Source organism: Fragaria vesca, linkage group LG7, assembly GCF_000184155.1.
Source record: "Fragaria vesca subsp. vesca linkage group LG7, FraVesHawaii_1.0, whole genome shotgun sequence".
Lineage (NCBI taxonomy): Eukaryota > Viridiplantae > Streptophyta > Magnoliopsida > Rosales > Rosaceae > Fragaria > Fragaria vesca.
In genome coordinates this window covers 22,038,439-22,058,391 of record NC_020497.1, presented here as the reverse complement: position 1 = coordinate 22,058,391, position 19,953 = coordinate 22,038,439, and the positions used below count along the sequence as shown (strand labels likewise).

Sequence of the window (19,953 nt, the reverse complement as noted above, 5' to 3'; positions counted from 1 at the left end):
CAAGGCGGCCCCTTGGTGGCCATATGCTGACCTAGGAGGGTCAAGGTGGATCAAGGAAGCCCCTTTGCGACCATAGACAGGTGAAGGCAGCCCTTTAGCAGGTTAAGGCGACCCCTTGGCTGCCCTAGGTGGGTCAAGGCGGTCGCTTAGCGGCCCAAGGCAGGGCAAGGCAGCCTCTTAGCGGGTCAAGACGGCCCCTTAGCAGCCTTAAACGGGTGAACACGGCCCCTAGGCGGCCCTAACCGGGCCAAGGCGGCCTCTTGGTGGCCCTAGATGGGTTAAGGAGGCCTCTTGATGGCCCTAGATAGGTCAAGGCGGGCCTAAGAGGCTCAAGACGGCCCTGGGCGGGTCTAGGAGGGTTAAGGCAGCCCCTTGTCTATGAGGGTTAAGGCATCCCCTTGGTGGGTCAAGGCGAACCCTTGACGGTCTTAGACTGGGGAACATGGCCCTTTGGCGGGGTTAAGGAGGCCTCTTAGTGGACCTAGATGGGTTAAGGTGGCCTCTTGGCGGCCCTAGGAGGGTCAAGGAGGGTTAAGGTTGGCCAAGGCGGGTCAAGGCGGCCATATATGGGTCAAGGCGGCCCAAGACGGGTCAATGTGGCCCCTTGGAGGCTTTAAGCGGGTCAAGGCGGCCCCTTGGTGGCCCTAAGCTAGCCTAGGAGGGCCTACGAGGGTCAAGGTGGATCAAGGCGAGTCTTGGAGGGTCAAGGAAGCCCCTTTGCGACCTTAGACAGGTGAAGGCAACCCCTTAGCGTGTCAAGGCGGCCCCTTGGCAATATTAGATGGGTGAACGCGGAGATGGGTGAACGCGGCCCCTAGGCCGTCCAAGGCGAGTCAAGGCGGCCCCTTGGTGGCCCTAGGCGGGCTTAGGAGGCTCAAGGCGGCCCTTGGCGAGTCTAGGAGGGTTAAGGCAGCTACTTGGCGGGTCAAGGCGGACCCTTGACGACCTTAGACTGGTGAAAGCAACCCCTTAGAGGGTCAAGGTGGCCCCGTGGCAACATTAGATGGATGAATGCGGCCCCTAGGCGGCCCTAACCGAGCCAAGGCGGGTCAAGGCAGCCCCTTGGTGGCCCTAGGCGAGCCTAGGAGGCTCAAAGTGGCCCTAGCCGGGCCAAGGCGGCCCCTTGGTGGCCTTAGGCAGGCCTAGGAGGCTCATGGCGGCCCTTGGCCAGTCTAGGAGGGTTAAGGCAGCCACTTGGCGGGTCAAGGTGGACCCTTGACGACCTTAGACTGGTGAACGCGGCCCCTTGGCGACCCTAGATGGGTTAAGGAGGCCTCTGAGTGGACCTAGATGGATTAAGGCGGCCTCTTGGCGGCCCTGGGAGGGTTAAGGGGGGCCAAGGTAGGTCAAGGCGGCCCTAGATGGGTCATGGAGGCCCCTTGGTGGCCCTAGGCGGGCCTAGGAGTGTCAAGGTGGCCATGGGCGGGCCTAGGAGGGTTAAGGCAGACCCTTGGCGGCCCTAGATGGGTTAAGGAGGCCTCTTAGTAGACCTAGAAGGGTTAAGGAGGACCCTTGGCGGCCGAAGATGGGTTAAGGAGGCCTCTTAGTGGACCTAGATGGATTAAGACGGCCTCTTGGCGGCCCTAGGAGGGTCAAGGAGGGTTAAAAGGGGCCAAGGTAGGTCAAGGCGGCCCTAGGCGGGCCTAGGAGTGTTAAGGTAACCCCTTGGCGGCCCTATATGGATTAAGGAGGCCTCTTAGCGGACCTAGATGGGTTAAGGAGGACCCTTAGCGACCCTAGATGGGTTAAGGAGGTCTCTTAGTGGCCTTAAATGGATTAAGGAGGCCTCTTAACGGCCTTAGGAGGGTCAAGTTGGGCCAAGGCGGGTTAAGGCGTCCCATGGTGGGCCAAGACGGGTCAAGGCGTCTCCTTGGCAGCTCTAAACGAGCCTAAGAGGGTCATGGCGACCCTTTGGCGAGTCACGACGGCCTATTGGTGCCCCTAGGCGGGTCTAGGAGGGTCAAGTCAGCCCTTGGCGGCCTTAGACTGGTGAATGCGGCCCCTTTGTGGCACTAGCCGGTTCAAGGCGGCCCCTGGTGGCCCTAGATGGGTTAAGGCGGCCCTAGGAGGCCCAAGGCGGGTCAGGGCAGCCTTAGACGGGTCAAGGAGGCCCAAGGCGGGTCATGGCAGCCCAAGACGTACGTATCAAGGCGGGCCAAAGAGGGTCAAGGCGGCCCAAGACGGGTCATGGCGGCCCTTTTTCGGGTCATAGGGCCGCTAGGCGGGTCAAGACAACCTCTTAATGGGTTAAGGCGGGTCATGGCAGCCCAAAGCGGATCAAGGCGGGCCAAAGAGGGTCAAGGCAGCCAAAGACGGGTCAAGGCGGGTCAAGGCGGCCTTAGACGGTCATGGCGGATCAAGGCAACCTCTTAGCGGGTCAAGGTGGCCCCTTGGCAGCCTAAGACGGGTGAACGCGGCCCCTAAGCTGCCCTAGCCTAGTCCCTAGCCTAGTCAAGGCGGCCCCTAGGCTGCCCTAGCCTGGTCAAGGCGGCCCCTTGGTGGTCCTATGTAGGCGTAGGAGTTCCTAGTAGGGTCAAGGCGGCCCTTGGCAGGTCAAAGCGGCCCTGGGCAGCCTTGGATGGGTGAACACGGCCCCTTAGCGGCCCTAGATGGGTTAAGACAGCCCCTTAGTGGACCTAGACGGGTCAAGGCAGCCCAAGGAGGATCAAAGAGGGTCAAGGCGGCTCAAGTCAGGTCAAGGCAGCCCAATGCAACCCTTTAGCATGTCAAGGCGGCCCTTTGACGACCTTAGACGGGTGAACGCGACCCCTTGGCGGCCATAGCTAGGTCAAGGCGACCTTAGATGGGTTAAGGAGGCCTCTTAGGGGCCCTACGAGGGTCAAGGCTGGTCAAGGTGGCCCCCTTGTGGCCCTAGATGGGTCAAAGTAGCCCTAGGCGGTTCAACGCGGCCCCTTGGCGTCCTTCGATTGGTGAACGTGGCCTTTGCGGCCCTAGCCAGGTCAAGGCGGCCCCTTGGTAGCACTAGATGAGTTAAAGCGGCCTCTTGGCGGCCCTGAGAGGGTCAAGGAGGCTGAAGGAGGGCCTAGGAGGGTCAAAGCAGCCCCAGGCGGGTCTAGGAGGGTTAAGGCGGCCCAATGGCTGCGTTAGATGGGTGAACGCGGCCCCTTCACTGCCATTTATGGGTTAAGGCGGCCTCTTGGTAACCCTCGACGAGTCAAGGTGGGTAAAGACGGCCCAAGGCGGATCAAGGAGGGCCAAAGAGGGTCAAGGCGGCCCAAGGCAGGACAAAACGGCCCTAGACGTGTCAAGGTTGCCCAAGGCAGGTCAATGCGGGTCTAGGCAGCCCAATGCAGCCTCTTAGCGGGTCAAGGCGGTCCCTTGGCTACCCTAGGCGGGTTAATGCGACCCAAGGCGGGTCAAGGCGACCCAAGCCAGTCCAAGGCGGGTCAAGACGGGCCAATGTAGGTCAAGGCGGGTCAAGGCAGCCCCTTAGTGGCCATAAACGGGTCGTGGCGGGCCCTAGGGAGGTCAAAACTGTCACATCTCAACCCTTATATTTTACCTTATTTACTAGCTTGGTTACAATAAGAATTTTACCGTCTCCGTCATTGAGGTAATAGTTTAATTGGTCCCTAAAGGGGTTTCGGGGACGATTATATGCGGAGGATTATTCGTAGGAGAAAGCGGTTAAAGGCGGCCCAAGGCGGGTCCAAGGTGGTTCAAGGCGGCCCAAGCCGGTTGAAAGCGAGTCAAGGCAGGCCAATGTGGGTCAAAGCAACCCGAGGCGGTCCAAGGCGGGTCAAGGTGGGTCAAGGCGGTTCAAGGCGGCCTAAGACGGGTCAGGTGGCCCCATGGCGGCCCTAGGCAGGTAAATGCGGGATCTAAGGAAGTCAAAACAGCCTTCGGCGTGTAAAGGCAACCCTTTAGCGGCCTTAGGTAGGTCAAGGTGGCCTCTTGGCGGCCCTAGACGGGTCAAGGTTGCCCTAGGCAGGCCTAGGAGGGTCAAGGCGTGTAATGGCATCCCTTTGGCTGCCCTAGTTGGGTTATGGCGCCCCATTGGCTGCCCTAAGTGGGCGTAGAAGAGCCGAGGAGGGTCAAGGCGACTCAAAGCGGGTTAAGGCGGCCAAAGGCGGGCCAAGACGGGTCAAGGCGGCCCAAGAGAGGCCAAGACGGGTCAAGGCAGCCTAAGGAGGGTGAAGGCGGCCCCATGACAGCCCTAGAATGATCATGGAGACTCCTTGGCGAGTCATGGTGGCTTCTTCGTGTCCCTAGACAAGTCTAGGTGGGTCAAGACGGCCCTAAGCGGGTCTAGGGGGTCAAGGCGGGTCTAGGAGGTCAAGGCGGTTAAGGTCGGGTAAAGGCGGGCCAACGGCGGATCCAAGGCAGGTCAGGCGGTCAAGCGGCCAGGCAGCCCTAGGCAGCCCCTCGGCAGGTCTAGGAGGGTCAAGGCGGCCCATGGCGGTTCAAGGCGGCCTTAGGCAGCCCCTTGGCGGCCATCGACGGGTCATGACGTCTCCTTGGCGGCCCTAGGCGTGTCAAGGCGGCCCCTTGCAGCCCTATGCAGGTCAAGGCGACCTCTTGGCGTCCCTAGACGAGTCAAGGTGGGTCTTGGCGGTTCTTGGTGGCCCTAGGCAGGTCAAGGCGACCTGTTGGCGTCCCTAGACGGGTCAAGGTGGGTCTTTGAGGGTCAAGGCGGCCCTAGTCGGGTCTAGGAGGGTTAAGGCGGCCCTAGTCGAGTCTAGGAGGGTCAAGGCGGCCCTAGTCGGGTCTAAAAGGGTCAAGGCGGCCCAAGACGGTTCAAGGCGGCCCAAGGCGGTCCTTTGGCAGCCTTAGGCAGCCCCTTGGCGGGTCTACGAGGGTCAAGGCGGTTTAAGGCTGCCCAAGACGGGTCAAGGCGTGTCATGGCGGCCTAAAACGGTCCAAGGCGGGTCAAGGTGGCCCATGGCGGCCCTTAGCAGCCCCTTGGCGGGTCATGGCGGGCCCTAAGGAGGTCAAAACAGCCCTAGACGTGTAAAAACATCCCCTAGGCTAGTCAAGGAGGCCCTTTGGCGGGTCAAGGCATGTCAAGGCGAGTCTTTGGCGGCCCTAGGGAGGCACACCCCAATTTTCAAAAAATAGTTTTCAAAAATTTGGGCATGATATATCTCAAAATGTCACTCCCAAAACCTACTCAACAACTTCCAAACTAAACTCAAATGCTGGAAGTGTAAATGTCATCAAAACTCAACAACTGAGTTAAACATTACATCTCCTTATTTACAACAACTTGAAAAGTCTAGTAAAAATGAAGACGTTCGCATGAGCTTAAAAACAACTGTCATAGTATACAAATAAAATGTACAGCATCTAAAACCTAGCTACTATGACTCTGCCTCAACCCTGCTGATCATCACATGCCCTTACACCATGAATTGGTGCACCGGGTTGTAAAACAACAAACCAAGTAAGCTAAAAAGGCTATATGAGTAATTCGTAAAATTAACTCAACATTTTCAACAACCAATAAAACACACGAAACAATAAAAGAACAAATATGAAAACCACATAACCAACACTTTTACAAATATACATGTACCCATGAGTCCCAGATACCAATAAAGTATCTTTATGACCTACAACAAACACATGTACTCATGGGTCCCAGATACTAATAAGTACCTCCCATGACCTACAACAACAATTTATGATCTCATGGGTCTCAGATACCTTAAGGTACCTCCCATGACCTACACTGACAGACAAACGGACAAGATCTCTATTCCTAACCGTAACCAATCACCCAGCCAGCCAAAGGCTTGGAACCCAGTTTGACTGTCCAATATCAAATCACAAAATAATAATAGCATCATAACCGTAATCAATCACCCGATTACGAATCACAATACAATAATATCATCATCAACAATACAAAGAGCACATCATAAAAATTATATCCTTCCATATATATATATATGTATATATATATATATGGCCATTCCATTGAGGGATCCCTATTTTTGACTATTTCTAGGGATAGGGCATTACACCAACTTCCCGATCAAATTTTTGCATCTACACCGTTCAATTCATTGGGTTATATGAGTAGATCATTTCTACAAATTTTTAGATAATTTAGTGATCGTTAACCCATTCAAAACTTCGATTTATTTTTAATGATCTTGAACGGTCCAGGTTTGATATAAAGTGTATAACTTTTTGTTTTAACCTCAGCCATCCAACCTCATTAAATGACAGATCCAATGGTGTGGGTCTATCGCTAAAAGTGGCCAAAAATATGGATCCCTCAATGGAAGAGCGCCATATGTGTGTGTGTGTGTGTATATATATATATATTTATATGAACAAACATAAATATTCCCACAAGAATAATCTATCAAGAACCAACAATATTATGATCACATGAACATTAAAAATAATCATATAATAGGAAAACTTGTTTTATCTTACATATGAGCCGTTGACAATCAAGTTCATATATTTAAAAACAAACAATAATATATTCTTTAATTCAACATCATCATCAAAATGACCATAATAATTCGGTCCAATTGTGAACCTTGGTGAGATTTACTCACCTAAATATTCCCGCTGCGTCTTCACAATAAACTCAAGAGCCAAGCTCAAATCAATTCCACAAGCTACGTAATTAACACAATTGTTAGCCTTTAGCACCTTCGGATTAAAAGATAACAAAACACCCTCAAACTAAACCTTAGCCCAAAGGAGGACAACCTTCCAACATCGTTGAATTTAACGACCCAAAACTGCTGCTTCTAACTCCCAAACCAGAAACTCAAAACCTTACATAAGTCTACAATTTAAACCTAGAGACCAGCATGCAAACCTTAGTCCAAACCTAGAATTTTCACAACTCAGCAAGCTCACCACAACAAGAATTAGCTAACCATAGAATTTAAGGCTAGAACCACTGCCAGACGCACTACCACGTGCCGCCATAGGCGGTGGTGAGTGGGCTCCACGCGCCACCACCAACTTCAAAATTTGAACAAACTCCCAACAGCAAACTTGTAGACCATAGCAAAAGGAACACTTTTTATACCTGAGACTAAGTTCGATTCAGCCTTGAACTGTCACAAACCACCACCACAAGCTTGGGCTTCAAATCTGCAAATCCAGGTTCGAAAACTCAAAACTGAGTTAATTGGTTTGCACAGCCACACACAGATGAAAAAGAGGAGCAAAACTCACCTAGTGTCGCAGCTTGTCACCGCCATAAACGGTGGTTCCGATCAGTGAGCCGTTGACGGTGGTGTCGGGTCTAGCTGCGCCACCTACGCCGATCGACAGCCTTGAAGACTAGCACAGTTGTGTAGGGGAGGTCCGTGCAAACCTATAGGAACCGACGATGTCTCGATTGGTGGCCGAAAAATGAAGAAACTGGTGCGAAACCGTAGCAGCTCCTCCGCCTCGTGGAGGCGTCTAGGCGACGCAACGACGAGCGGCGCTGCTCCAGGAATGGAGAGAAGACCCGTGCGAACCGAACTGGGCCGACGGCGTCCAGTTTGGTTGCTGGACGGCCGAGTTCTATGCCGGCGAAGGTTGAGGTGCGCGGACGGTCGGGAGAGAGGAGAGAAAAAGTTGGTCTGCCATTTCTAGGGTTTCCAAAAATAAAACCCACCACTTTTTATTTATATACCTTCTAAAATCAGAAACTAACTTCCACTGACTGTAATTTTTTCATACGACATCCGTTTTACACGTGCCGCGTGTCTACGAACTCGTATCGCCAAACACTACAACTTCCATGAAGAAAGTTATCGAAAATAACTTACGAATAAGAAAGCCAACTTTTGACCTCTTAAAAGTCCAAGCACCTTAATAAAATTGACTCCCGAAATTTCAACTTTGTACACACAAATGAGAACTCCCACAAAATAATCCTTCATTAATTTCGAAAATAATACAAGGAAATTGATATGAAAATCTAGGGTATTACAAGGCATGTCAAGGCGGCCCTAGGCAGGTCAAGACGGCCTTTTAGCAGCCCTAGACGGGTTAAGGTGGTCGTAGGCGGGCCTAGAGGGTCAAGGTGTGTAAAGGCAGCCTCTTGGAGGCCTTGACCGGCCCTAGGCGGGTCAAGGCGGCCCCTTGATGGCCTTAAACGGTCTTCGCAACCCCTTGGCGGGTCAAGGCAGCCCTAGTTGGGTCTCGGAGAGCCTTAGGAAGGTCAAAGTGTCCATAGGTGTGTAAAGACAGCCCCTTGGTGGCCATAGGCAAGTTAAGGAGGCTCCTTGACGGCCCTCGACGGGTCAAGAAGGCCCCTTAGCGGCCATAGGCGGCACTAAGTAAGCCTAAACGGGTCAAGGCAGCCTTTGGTGGCACTAGGCGAGACAAGGCGTCCCTAGACGGGTCATGGCAGATCCTTAGCGTCCCTAGGCGGGTTAAGACGGCCCCTTAGCGACGCTAGGCGGGTCAAGGAGGGTCAAGACGGCCCATTGGCGAGTCATGGCGAGTCATGGCGGCCCCTTGGAGGCCGTAGGCGGGTCAATGAGGGTTAAGGCAGCCCTTTAGCTGGTCAAGGCGGCCCTTTGGCAGCCTTAGACGGGTGAACGCGGGTCAAGGTGGCCCAAAGATGGTCAAGGCGGTCCTTAGCGGGTCAAGGCCGCCCTTAGCGGGTCAAGGCAGCCCTAGGCGGGTAAAGGCAGCCCTAGATAGGCCTAGCAGGGTCATGACGACCTCTTGGCGAGTCATAGCGGCTTCTTGGTGGCCCTAGACGAGTGTAGGAGGGTCAAGGCGACCCTATGCGGGTTTAGAAGGGAGGTGGCCAAAGGCGGGCCAAGGGTCAAGGCGGCCCTAAACGGCCCCTTGGCGGGTCTAGGAGGGTCAAGGCGGTCCTAGGCGGGTCTAGGAAGGTCAAGGCAGTTAAAGACGGGTCAAGGGGGCCAAGGCGGGTCAAGGCGGCCCAAGGCAGTCCAAGGCGGGTCAAGGGTGGCCAAGGCGGCCCCATGATGGCCCTAGGCAACCCCTTGGCGGGTCTAGGAGGGTCCATGTGGCCCTAGGAGGGTTTAGGAGGGTCAGGGCGGCCCAAGGCGTTTAAGGCTGGTCACGGCGGGCTCCAGGGAGGTCAAAACAGCCCTAGGCGTCTAAAGGCAGCCACTTAGCGGGTCAAGACGTCCCCTTGGAGGCCCTAGGTGGGTCATTGTGCCCCCTTGGCTGCCCTAAATAGGCCTAGAAGAGCCGAAGAGGGTTAAGGCGACCCAAAGCGGGTTAAGGTGGGCCAAGATGGGTCAAGGCGGCCCAAGACAAGCCAAGACGAGTCATGGCGGCCCTAGAAGGGTCATGGAGACTCCTTGGCGAGTCATGGCGGCTTCTTCATGGCCCTAGGAAAGTCTAGGTGGGTCAAGGCAGCCCTAGGTAGGTTTAAGAGGGTCAAGGCGACCCAAGGCGATTCAAGGTAGGTAAAGGTTGGCCAAAGCGGGTTAAGGCGGGCCAAGGCGACCTAAGGAGGATCAAGGCGGCCTCATGATGGCCCTAGGCAGCCCTTTGTCAGGTCTAGGAGGGTCAAGGCAGTTCAAGGCAGTTCAAGACAGGTCAAGGCGGTCCAATACGGGTCAAGGCGGTCCAAGGCGGGTCAAGGTGGCCTAAGACGGGTCAAAGCGGTCAAACACGGGTCAAGACGGGTCAATGCGGACCTAGGCAGCACCTTGGCGGCCATAGCCGGGTCATGGCGGCCCTAGGAAGCCCCTTGGCAGCCATAGGCAGGTCATGGCTGGCCCTAGAGAGGTCAAAACAACCCTAGGCGTGAAAAGGCAGTACCTCGGCTGGTCATGACGTCCCCTTGGTGGGCCTAGACGGGTCTTAGCGGCCCTAAGGGGTTAAGGCAACCCCTTGGTGGCCCTAGACAGGTCAAGGTGGGTCTAGGAAGGTCAAGGCATCCTCTGAGCAGGTCAAGGCGGCCTTAGACGGGTGAAAGCAGCCCCTCCTGCCCTACGTGGGTCTAGGAGGGTCAAAGCGGCCTTTTGCAGGTCAAAGCGGCCCAGGGCAGGTCAAGGCGCCCCCATGGCAGCTCTAAGTTTATCTCGACAACCCCTTGACGGCGCTAGATGTGTCTCGCTAGCCCCTTGGTGACACTCAGCGGCCCTTATGCAGGTCTAGGAGGGTTAAGACGGCCCTTAGCAAGTCAAAGCGTCCCACGGCGGGTCAAGGTGCTCTATTAGCGGCTCTAAGTTTGTCTCGGCAACCCCTTGACGGCCCTGGACATGTCTCGGAAGCCCCTTGTCTAGTCTAGACGCCCCTAAGCGGGTCTAAGTGGTCCATACGCGGGTCTAGGAGGGTAAATGTGGGCCTTAGCAGGTCAAAGAGGTCCACGGCGGGTCAAGCCGCTCCCTTGGCGGGTCAAGCCGCTCCCTTGGCGGCTCTAAGTTTGTATCGGCAACCCCTTGGCGGCCCTAAACCTGTCCCGACAGCCCTAGACGTGTCTCGGCAACCCATTGGCGACCCTAGACCTGTCTCGACACCCCCATGACGGCTCTAGGCAGCCTCTAAGCGGGTGTAGGTGGTCCCTACATGGGTCTACGAGGGTGAAGGTGGTCCTATGCCAGGTCAAAGTGGCCCTTTGGCGAGTCAAGGCGGCCCTAAACGTGTATCGGCAGTCCCTAAGCGGGTTTAAATGGTCCCTACGCAGGTCTAGGAGAGTTAAGGCGGCCCTTGACAGGTCAAAGCGGCCCACAACAGGTCAAGGCGCCCCTTTGACGGTTCTAAGTTTGTCTCGGCAACTTCTTGACGGCCCTAGACATGTCTCGGAAGCTCCTTGGTAGGTTTAGGCTGCCCCTAAGTAGGTCTAGGTGGTCCCTACATGGGTCTGGGAAGGTTAAGGTTGCCCTTAACAGGTCAAAGTGACCCACGACGGGCCAAGACACCCCGTTGGCGGCTCTAGATTTGTCTCGGCAGCCCCTGGATGGCCCTAGACGTGTCTCGAAAACCCATTTTCAGGTCTACGCGGCCCCTAAGCGGGTTTAGGTGGTCCCTACACTGGTCTAGGATGGTAAAGACGGCCCTTGGCAAGTCAATGCGGACCACGGCGGGTCAAGGCGCCTCATTGGCGGCTCTAAATTTGTCTTGGCAACCCCTTAGCGGCCCTAGACCTGTCTTGATAGCCCCATGGCTACTCTAGGCTGCCCCTAAGCGAGTTAAGGTGGTCCATACGCGGGTCTACGAGGATAAAGACCGGTCAAGGTGCCCCCATGGCAGCTCTAAGTTTGTCTCGACAACCCCTTGATGGCCCTAGACGTATCTCGTTAGCCCCTTCGCGGCTCTAGGCGGCCCCTATGCGGATCTAGGAGGGTTAAGGCGGCCTTTAGCAGGTCAAAACGGCCCATGGCGGGTCAAGGCGCCCATTTGGTGGTTCTAAGTTTATCTTGGCAGCTTCTTGGCGGCCTTAGACGTGTCTCAGAACCCTATTGGCTAGTCTAGGCTGCCCCTAAGCGGGTTTAGGTGGTCCTTACGCGGATCTAAAAGGGTTAAGGCGGTCTTGGCAGGTCAAAGCGGCCCACGGCGGGTCAAGACGCCCCCTTGGCGGCTCTAAGTTTGCCTCGGCAGCCCCTTAGCGGCCCAAGTTATGTCTCGAAAGCCCCTTGTCAGGTCTAGGCGGCCCCTAAGCGGGTCTAGGTTGTCCCTACGCGGGTCTAGGAGGGTAAATGCGGCCCTTAGCAGATCAAAGTGGCCCATGGCGGGTCAAGGCGCCCATTTGGCGGCTCTGAGTTTGTCTCGATAGCCCATTGGCGGCTCTAGGCGGCCTCTTATCGGTTTAGGTGGTCCCTATGTAGGTCTAGGAGGGTGAAGGCGGTCCCTTGGTTGGTCAAAGCAGCCCTTCGCGGCTTTAGAGGGTCCCTATGCGGGTCTAGGTGGTCCCTACGCGGGTCTAGGAAGGTTGACACGGCCCCTAGCAGGTCAAAGCGTCACATTGGCTGCCCTCGGCAGGTCAAGGCATCCCCTTAGAGGCTCTAAGTTTGTCTTGGCAACCCTTAGCTGGTCTAGGCGGCTGCTAAGCGAGTCTAGGTGGTCCTTAAACGGGTCAAGGAGGGTTAAGACGGTCTCTTGGCAGGTTAAAGCGGCTCACGGCGAGTCAATGTGCCCCTTTGGCGGTTCTAAGTTTGTCTCGGCAGCCCTTGAAAGGTCTAGGTGGCCCCTATGCGGGTCTAGATAGTCTCTACGCGGATCTAGGAGGGTTATGACAGTTCCTTGACAAGTTAAAGCGTCCCCTTGGCGGCCCTCGGCAAGTCAAGACGGGCCATTTAACGGCTCTAAGTGTGTCTCAGCCGCCCCTTGACAGTCCTACACGTGTCTAGGCAGCCCCTTAGCTTGTCTAAGTGGTCCCTAAAGGTTCTTGTGGGTGGTCCGTAACTCACCTTCTCATAATCAAAGTGTGGCTATTACGGCCCTACCTGACCCAGATTTGGATTCTTTGCTTCCGGATGGTTTCTTGGTTAGGACAAAGGATAGGGGTCTTGTAGTGAAGTCATGGGCACCACAAGTGGCCGTGCTTAATCATGATTCGGTAGGTGGGTTTGTGAGTCACTGTGGATGGAACTCAGTGTTGGAGGCGGTGTGTGCTGGGGTGCCAATGGTGTCTTGGCCACTCTATGTAGAGCAGAGATTTAATAGGGTTGTTTTGGTGGAGGAAATAAAGATTGCTTTGCTAATGAACGAGTCACTGGACGGGTTCGTAAAGGCAGTAGAGGTAGAGAAGCATTTTAGAGAGTTGATGGACTCAGAGGAAGGAGAGTCAATCAGGATGAGGGCCAAGGCTCTTAAGAGTCAAGCAAAGGCTGCTCTGAGTGAAGGCGGGACATATCGGGTTGCATTAACTAAACTCGTAGAATCATGGCACCAAGGCTGAGTCGAGTTTATCCAACCAGGTCTGTGAGGTTAAACTGTACTGCTTACTTACTGAGACTATAGAAGTTTCTACTTCAAGCAGCCCAAATGGGAGGTGACCATAGTGTTTCAATGTCTATAGGACTGCAAATCTATTTTGATGTGGGTCTTTTTATTAGTTTTCTGGTGGTTTAGGCCCCTCAATAGTTGTTGTTGCCTAACTATGTTTTCATATTACTGAAACTAACTATTTCCTCTGCAACAGAAACCATTTGGACATTTTCTGCTATTCTTTCCCATTTTTGTGTATGTATTTGTTTTTATGTAATTTCGGTACAGGATTAACCGTATATCTGTCTGTTATATCCTATGTAAGGTTTCATAATATAAACTTATTAAATCCTAATAGTGGTTGCAGGTGTAAGCTATTTGATACAACTCTTTACCAGTATGTAAGGAGCATTCCCTAAGAGCCCATGGTATGGGCAAATGCTTCATCTTGGCCATGAAACTGACTGTTCAGGCTGTTTTGCACCATTCGCCTTACCCTGGCCTGTAGCAGCTGGTCATTTTGGTTGAGATGGAGGTTACTGGAATTACTTATGCAGTCTGCAACTTCATTATATATATTCTACAAATAGGAATGCTTTACTATTTTCACTGATGTGGACTTTAGCTGTTTTGTGTGATCATGTGATTTGCTGTTTGTTTATGATAAATAGTTTCGGTGTAATCTAGAAGCATATTGTGTTTATATCATTGGAATTGACCAGGCTTGGAAGTTGGTACGTAGTAGCCTGGTGAAAAGCTAATAAGATGAATTTCAATAGCTTTAACTATCTTATGACGAGCTATTGTTATTGTTGCAGCAATGCTTCACTTAGTCTGCTATAGAGACCTAAAGATAATTTGTCTATCAGTTTTACTAGGATGTTATGTTTGTCGAAAGGCTGTTGTCATATCCTTTTAAAAGCCGAGGAATTGCAATGATAGACACTGAAACACAGTAATCTTTGGAAACATTTACTTTCATTCGTACCCCCATTATTTCTTGGTCCTGCTATTGCAGTCCCATGGCAAGTGCTCTTGCTCAACTATGAATGGTGGTTACCGCCCGAGTAGGATAGGTTATTCTATTCCTTACCCATAAAAAGGCAGACATGGGTCGTGAAAGGTCCGTAGGTAGATGAATCTGCCTTCTTAGTGATTCTATATAGATGAAAAGGAACGCCAAACGACTATAAAACCCTCTTAAGCTTTCAGTATAAGGTGTGCATCTTCCAATTTAGAAAACTGAGATTTAAAATGTAAGAATCACAGCTCCTACTCCTCTTAGTGCTAAAGAGCACTACTTGAAATTCTTGGCATCTTATTGGAATGCAGCAAGGGTAAATCGCTTAAAAGGGAAATTTGCAACAACTACTCTAGGATACACTCCTAGCAACCGTTAGGAGGGCAAAACGTACTGTTCGTAATGAGGCACAACAACAATATGGAGCAACAGCCACACAAGGAATGTGGCCTTTAGAGGTGTTGCATTCTTCTTTATGTGTGGCAAGTTTGAGTATTAGTGGAGATGAGAGGAAAATTGCCACACAAGTGTGGATTACAACATCTCTAAAGGCTACACATTTCAAATGTGTAGCCTTTGCTCTATTTTGTTGTTGTGAGGTCTATCTATTGAGCTAATCTAATATCTTGGAGTTCTGGAATTTTAATACTCCGGAACACTATAAGCAAGTTTGAAACTTTTAATGTTTGAGTCATACGTTCGTATAACTTGGTAGCTCATCATATTATATACAATTACAGACGTACTTAATTTCAACGTTTTCTTGTTGCTCTGAACCCTGCCAACTTTGTCCGACAACTCCCGTCTTGAGTTTCTATTCATAGGAAATTGGGAAGCGCTTGATTGACGATTAAGACTCTCTACCCTCTAAATCCTCTATACATATATCATCAACAGTTGAATGGAATGTGAATAGAAGTTTAGTTGGCAGCGAAGAATGTTGAGGAACAATGTTCTTATCGAGCTCATACTAAGTTGAATGGAAAGTGAATGCAAATGAATGGTGACTTGCCAAGACACGTAGAGTATGTACGCCTTTAATGTATCGGTCCTATATATATCAACGGAGATGAACATGAAATATCCATCATAGAAATCCAGTTTCACACAAATAGTCGGTCTAAAAATGGGTGGAGGTAGTGATGCTATTGTTTTGTATCCATATCCAGGACTAGGTCACCTGATTTCCATGGTAGAGCTTGGCAAGCTCTTACTCACTCACCACCCTTCTTTCTCCATCACAATCCTCGCCTCTACCGCCCCGACCACCATCGCCGCCACAGCCAAGCTCGTCGCCAGCTCCAACGATCAGTTAACAAACTACATCAAAGCCGTCTCTGCCACCAACCCCGCCATCAACTTCCACCACCTCCCAATCATTTCTCTCCCAGAAAACGTCAACAAGCAAAACCTCCCTTTCGAATATGCACGTCTCCAAATCCCCAACATCCTCCAAACCCTAACCTCAAACACTAAAGCCCTTATTCTCGACATGTTTTGCGACGCATTATTCGACGTTGCGAAAGACCTAAACATCCCTACATTCTTCTTCTACACCTCAGCCGGAAGAAGCCTCGCCGTCCTAATCAACATCCCTACCTTCCATCGCACAGTCAACAGTCTTTCGGACTACGGCGACACCCCCATTTCCATTCCCGGCATGCCTCCCCTTCCTGTCACAACACTGCCTAAGCTCTTGTTCGACCGCTCTACTAATTTCTACAAGAGCTTCCTGTCAATGTCAACTCACATGGCAATCTCGGATGGGATCATTCTCAACACGTTTGATTTGCTTGAAGAGAGAGCTCTCAAGGCGTTGAGGGCTGGACTGTGCTTGCCTAACCAGCCCACACCTCCGATCTTCACCGTCGGACCGTTGATCTCCGGGAGGAGTGGAGATAATGACGAGCATGAAAGCTTGAAGTGGCTAAACAACCAGCCTAAAGACAGCGTTGTGTTTCTATGTTTCGGAAGCATGGGAGTTTTTAGTATCAAACAATTGGAGGCAATGGCTTTAGGGTTAGAGAAAAGTGGGCAGAGGTTCTTGTGGGTGGTACGTAATCCACCTATAGAAGAGTTGGGAGTAGAGGACCCTAGTTTGGAGGATATATTACCAAAGGGTTTTGTGGAGAGAACAAAGGAGAGGGGACTGGTGGTGAGGAAGTGGGCGCCGCAGGTGGAGGTACTGAGTCATGACTCGGTGGGAGGGTTTGTGACTCACTGCGGATGGAACTCGGTTTTGGAGGCAGTGTGTAATGGGGTGCCTATGGTGGCGTGGCCTTTGTACGCGGAGCAGAAGCTGAGCAGAATTTTTTTGGTGGAGGAGATGAAGGTGGCTGTGGGGGTGAAAGAGAATGAAACAGGGTTCGTGAGTGCGGAAGAGTTGGAGAAGAAAGTGAAGGAGTTGATGGACTCGGAGAGAGGGGAGGAAATAAGAGGGAGGGTTTTGGAGTTCAGAAATGGTGGCGTGAAGGCCAAGGAAGAAGGTGGGTCTTCTATTGCTTCCTTGGCCGAGTTGGCTCAGTTGTGGAAGCAAAACTAAGATTAGTTATGAATAACTCAATCGAGGTTCGAGCATGAATAACATCTAGATACATCTTCCGTGAAAATATGTAATAAAAACTACCTATCGGCAAGTACTTTGATTATCAGTATAATAAGAATCCCTAGTTCCCTATATGTTAATCTACAGTGCTATAATAAGAACATTAGGGTTTCTTATGCAGAATATGTGAAACCAAAATGAACTTTGTAATGTGAACCACACCTGTATATGTTATCTAAGTTGTGCCAGTACTAACCCTAATCTAATCTCCCCAAGATGAAGCTCCCCCACAGTCCCCCATACATGACACACGCAGCAGCTTCTCTTTTTTCCCTTTATTTGAGTGAAGGTACCTGGACATTTGGACCTTTCCCAAATACAGACAGTACCTGTTGAAACATTTCTGGCATGCATAATTTTTGTTTTGATGAATGATTAATTAAGGAAGACTACCAAGGATCAATCAATTTAGTAGCCTAATCACATCTTCTCTAAAAGCCAAAAGCACTTAGGCATGTCCAGCCAAAACAATCTCTTGCTTGGTCAATGGACTCCAAAAACAAAATCGAAACAAGAATTAGGACGCAACAAACGCATTCATCTATGAAGATCCATTCATCTTTTGTTCAAAAATATCAAATACAAGTATTAGAAAATCAGTAACTAACACGTTTTGATTCTCTTGTAAATATTAATCAAACATGCATACGCATGTCTTGGATCTAATTCAATTTCATATAAGATTATACTCCCTATGTTCCTTTGATACTTGATTCAAATCATGAAGTCTCGAATATTACATTCATGGTAGGGACTATTTTATCAGCCGCCGTAGAAGACCAGTCACCCAAATTTTATAATGAAAGAGACACAACATGTATAAATATTGATGAATGAAAAGATCGAACAACTAGGTCTTGCACATATGATTATATATGCTGATAACAGTTGTTTAAGGATCTCGTTCGCTAAGATGGCCAGGTGTTTCTCAACTACATCAGTTTTTTTCCATTAAGAATTAGAGAAAATTAGAGATAAACCCAAAAAATGCTGGTGATTTTGAATTTGGCACAAAAAGACAGCATAATGGATTTAGTAGTTTATCCCAGCAAGACTTTCCTGGTTGTAACTGCTTAGATAGTCTATATCAAACACTAATTAATACAGATAAATTTGTTAACTTCTTAAGTGAATTATCGATCTCTAGCTAGCTCCATTTCAAAATCTATCATTTCTGATCTTCATGAATAAGTCTTACTCAAATTTCTTGAGCCACCCAATTCCTTCTAAGAATTGCAGGATTTCTATCTCTGATTCTCTGCTTAGATGATCACCACTATCACGGGAATCAAGCTTATTGTCTTCCCCTCAAATTTGCGAATATTTCAAACTTGTGCTTCTCAATTCCATTCTAGTATTTTCTTTGCCCTCCTACACATCATGCCTTGTACGTGAAATATTCTATTTTCATGTGTGACATAAAATTCCCAACTCATGATTCATGAAATGCAATTTATCATTAAACTCCACCCTTCAAGCCTCAGCTGGCTCTTCACTTATTTAATCACAGATACCTTAACACACTCTGGCATTTGACTGAATTGGCATATAGGAATAAGGTTAGGTATGTCCTAAATTTGCATGCTATTAGTTAATCCATCTAATTAACTCCCCCAAGTCCCCAACTCTGTAAGGGTTAAACATAGAAATGAAGCCATATATTACCATATAAATGAAGAATGCAAAGATAAATCAACAAATTAAACATGCTTATATGCAGTAGTGAACCTATTTATACTTAACAACCTTGGAAAGAAAAGAAATTGCTATATATTTTGGACCCTAATTAACCTGTCTCCCCCAAAACAGCTCTAGCTTTTCTTGAGTCAACTAATCCGATTATTCACAGCTTTACTGATTCTGTGCTCAGTTTCAAAACATAAAAGCTAGCTTCCATTTGTGTAATGGGATACAAACTCTAAAGGACTAAAGCTGATTCCAAATCCTAACGGCTAAAACATCTTAAACTACACGTTAAGGCAACTCGGCTGGAAAGGCATAAACAACTTGCTAGCTAGCACAATAATACTTAGGGCCACCACCCCCAAAATTATATCAAAACCACAAATTGGCTATATATAAACCACAAATCCTTTCCTGCATAGTACCACAACATCCCTCATTCTCAAACTGAAGCACTAGACCAAAGCCTCTCTTCTTCCTCAATTCCTCCTCTTTCTCAAGAACCAAAACCATGAGGGACGAAGAAAGTCGCCGGAAGAGAACCAGGTGCCTGGCATGCATAGCTTTCGGAGTCATAGCGCAGACGATTATCATCGTCCTCTTCGTGGTGATAGTCATGCGCGTCAAGACCCCAAAAGTCCGTCTAGAATCCGTCGGCGTCACCACTCTCACCGCAAGCAACTCCTCCTTAAAAGCCAGTATCGACGCGCTTGTCACAGTCAAGAACAAGAACTTCGGGCACTACAAGTTCGAGAGCGCCAAGGCGACTTTTAGCTACAAAGGGACTAATATAGGAGAGGGCACCATATCCAAGGACAAAGCCAAGGCGAAGAAGACCAAGAAGATCAATGTGACGGTGTCGTTGAACTCGGACAAGATCACGGCGAGCGACATAAGCTCCGGGAATGTGACATTGACGGCGTATGCTAAGTTGGACGGTAAGGTTCATCTTCTGAACATTATCAAGAAGAAGAAGTCTTCCGAGTTGAACTGCACCATTCATGTGGATACTAAGGCCAAAGCGGTACATGTTTTGAGTTGCAAGTGATAGATCTCAAATTGATCCCTCATTCTTTTTTCTTTTGTAATTCTTTTTCTTTTCACTTTTCTGGATTTGAAGTTTGGGTGTTGTTATTGAATATGAATTAATTTGTTTTTTGTTTTAGTGTTCTTGCCCAATTGTCTGTAATTGTGTATGTTAAAGGCTGTGTAGTTTTGATTTACAAGATTAGCACCTTGCAACCACATCATAATCATCTTGGATAATTAACTTAATTTCTCTGCAATTATTTTGACAAAAGAATTTTAAACTTGAGTTAATTAGTTAACAATTAATATGTGTGAAATCAGATGATCAAAACTATTTTTACAGTGAGATGGTTGGATAAGCATGCATTATAAATTGGAATAACAAAATTAAAAAATGTTTGAGCTTAGGATTAATAGTTAATTAATCTAGTGTTTGATTAAACATCAAACTAAATAAGATTAATATTGGGGAAGGGTTGCATGTGAAGTTTAATATCAAGTGGTCCACTTGGTAGTGATGTCTATGAACATTGTCGCACCCAAAGTCATATTCTTGAAGATAAAGCATAAGTAGGGAACAAAATGCATCACATTTCCAATCACAGCGACATGTATATTCAAATGGCGTATAGTAGAATAAGATAATTGAGGGGAGGATAAGGTTTTCTATCCAAATTTCTATTGAAAATTAACGAATTATGATTGAGAGAGAGAGAGAGAGAGAGAGAGAGAGAGAGAGAGAGAGAGAGAGAGAGAGAGATAGTAG

At 49.6% G+C, this 19,953-nt stretch overlaps 2 protein-coding genes and 1 pseudogene across 3 annotated transcripts in view; all 3 read left to right on the top strand.

Moving 5' to 3' along the window:
- Positions 1–13,299, top strand: part of LOC101303759 — a 23,291-nt pseudogene extending 9,992 nt beyond the window's left edge. Inside the window, exon 2 of the transcript XR_185375.1 lies at positions 12,300–13,299. The product of XR_185375.1 is annotated as a UDP-glycosyltransferase 88A1-like (transcript). The remainder of the gene's footprint in view (positions 1–12,299) is intronic.
- A 1,679-nt stretch (positions 13,300–14,978) lies between these two features.
- Positions 14,979–16,598, top strand: LOC101302986 (anthocyanidin 5,3-O-glucosyltransferase-like). Its single transcript, XM_004307988.1, has one exon. It carries the CDS (start codon positions 14,997–14,999, stop codon positions 16,410–16,412), a length of 1,416 nt encoding a protein of 471 aa, XP_004308036.1. The 5' UTR covers positions 14,979–14,996; the 3' UTR covers positions 16,413–16,598.
- Positions 16,599–18,669: 2,071 nt separating this feature from the next.
- Positions 18,670–19,206, top strand: LOC101303468. The gene has a single exon (XM_004309126.1). It carries the CDS (start codon positions 18,670–18,672, stop codon positions 19,204–19,206), a length of 537 nt encoding a protein of 178 aa, XP_004309174.1.
- The last annotated feature ends 747 nt before the right edge of the window (positions 19,207–19,953 follow it).

What these genes read in the sequence shown, in the direction of transcription:
- LOC101302986 (XM_004307988.1), top strand. Translation starts at nt 14,997, where the DNA reads ATGGGTGGAGGTAGTGATGCTATTGTTTTGTATCCATATCCAGGACTA.
- LOC101303468 (XM_004309126.1), top strand. Translation starts at nt 18,670, where the DNA reads ATGAGGGACGAAGAAAGTCGCCGGAAGAGAACCAGGTGCCTGGCATGC.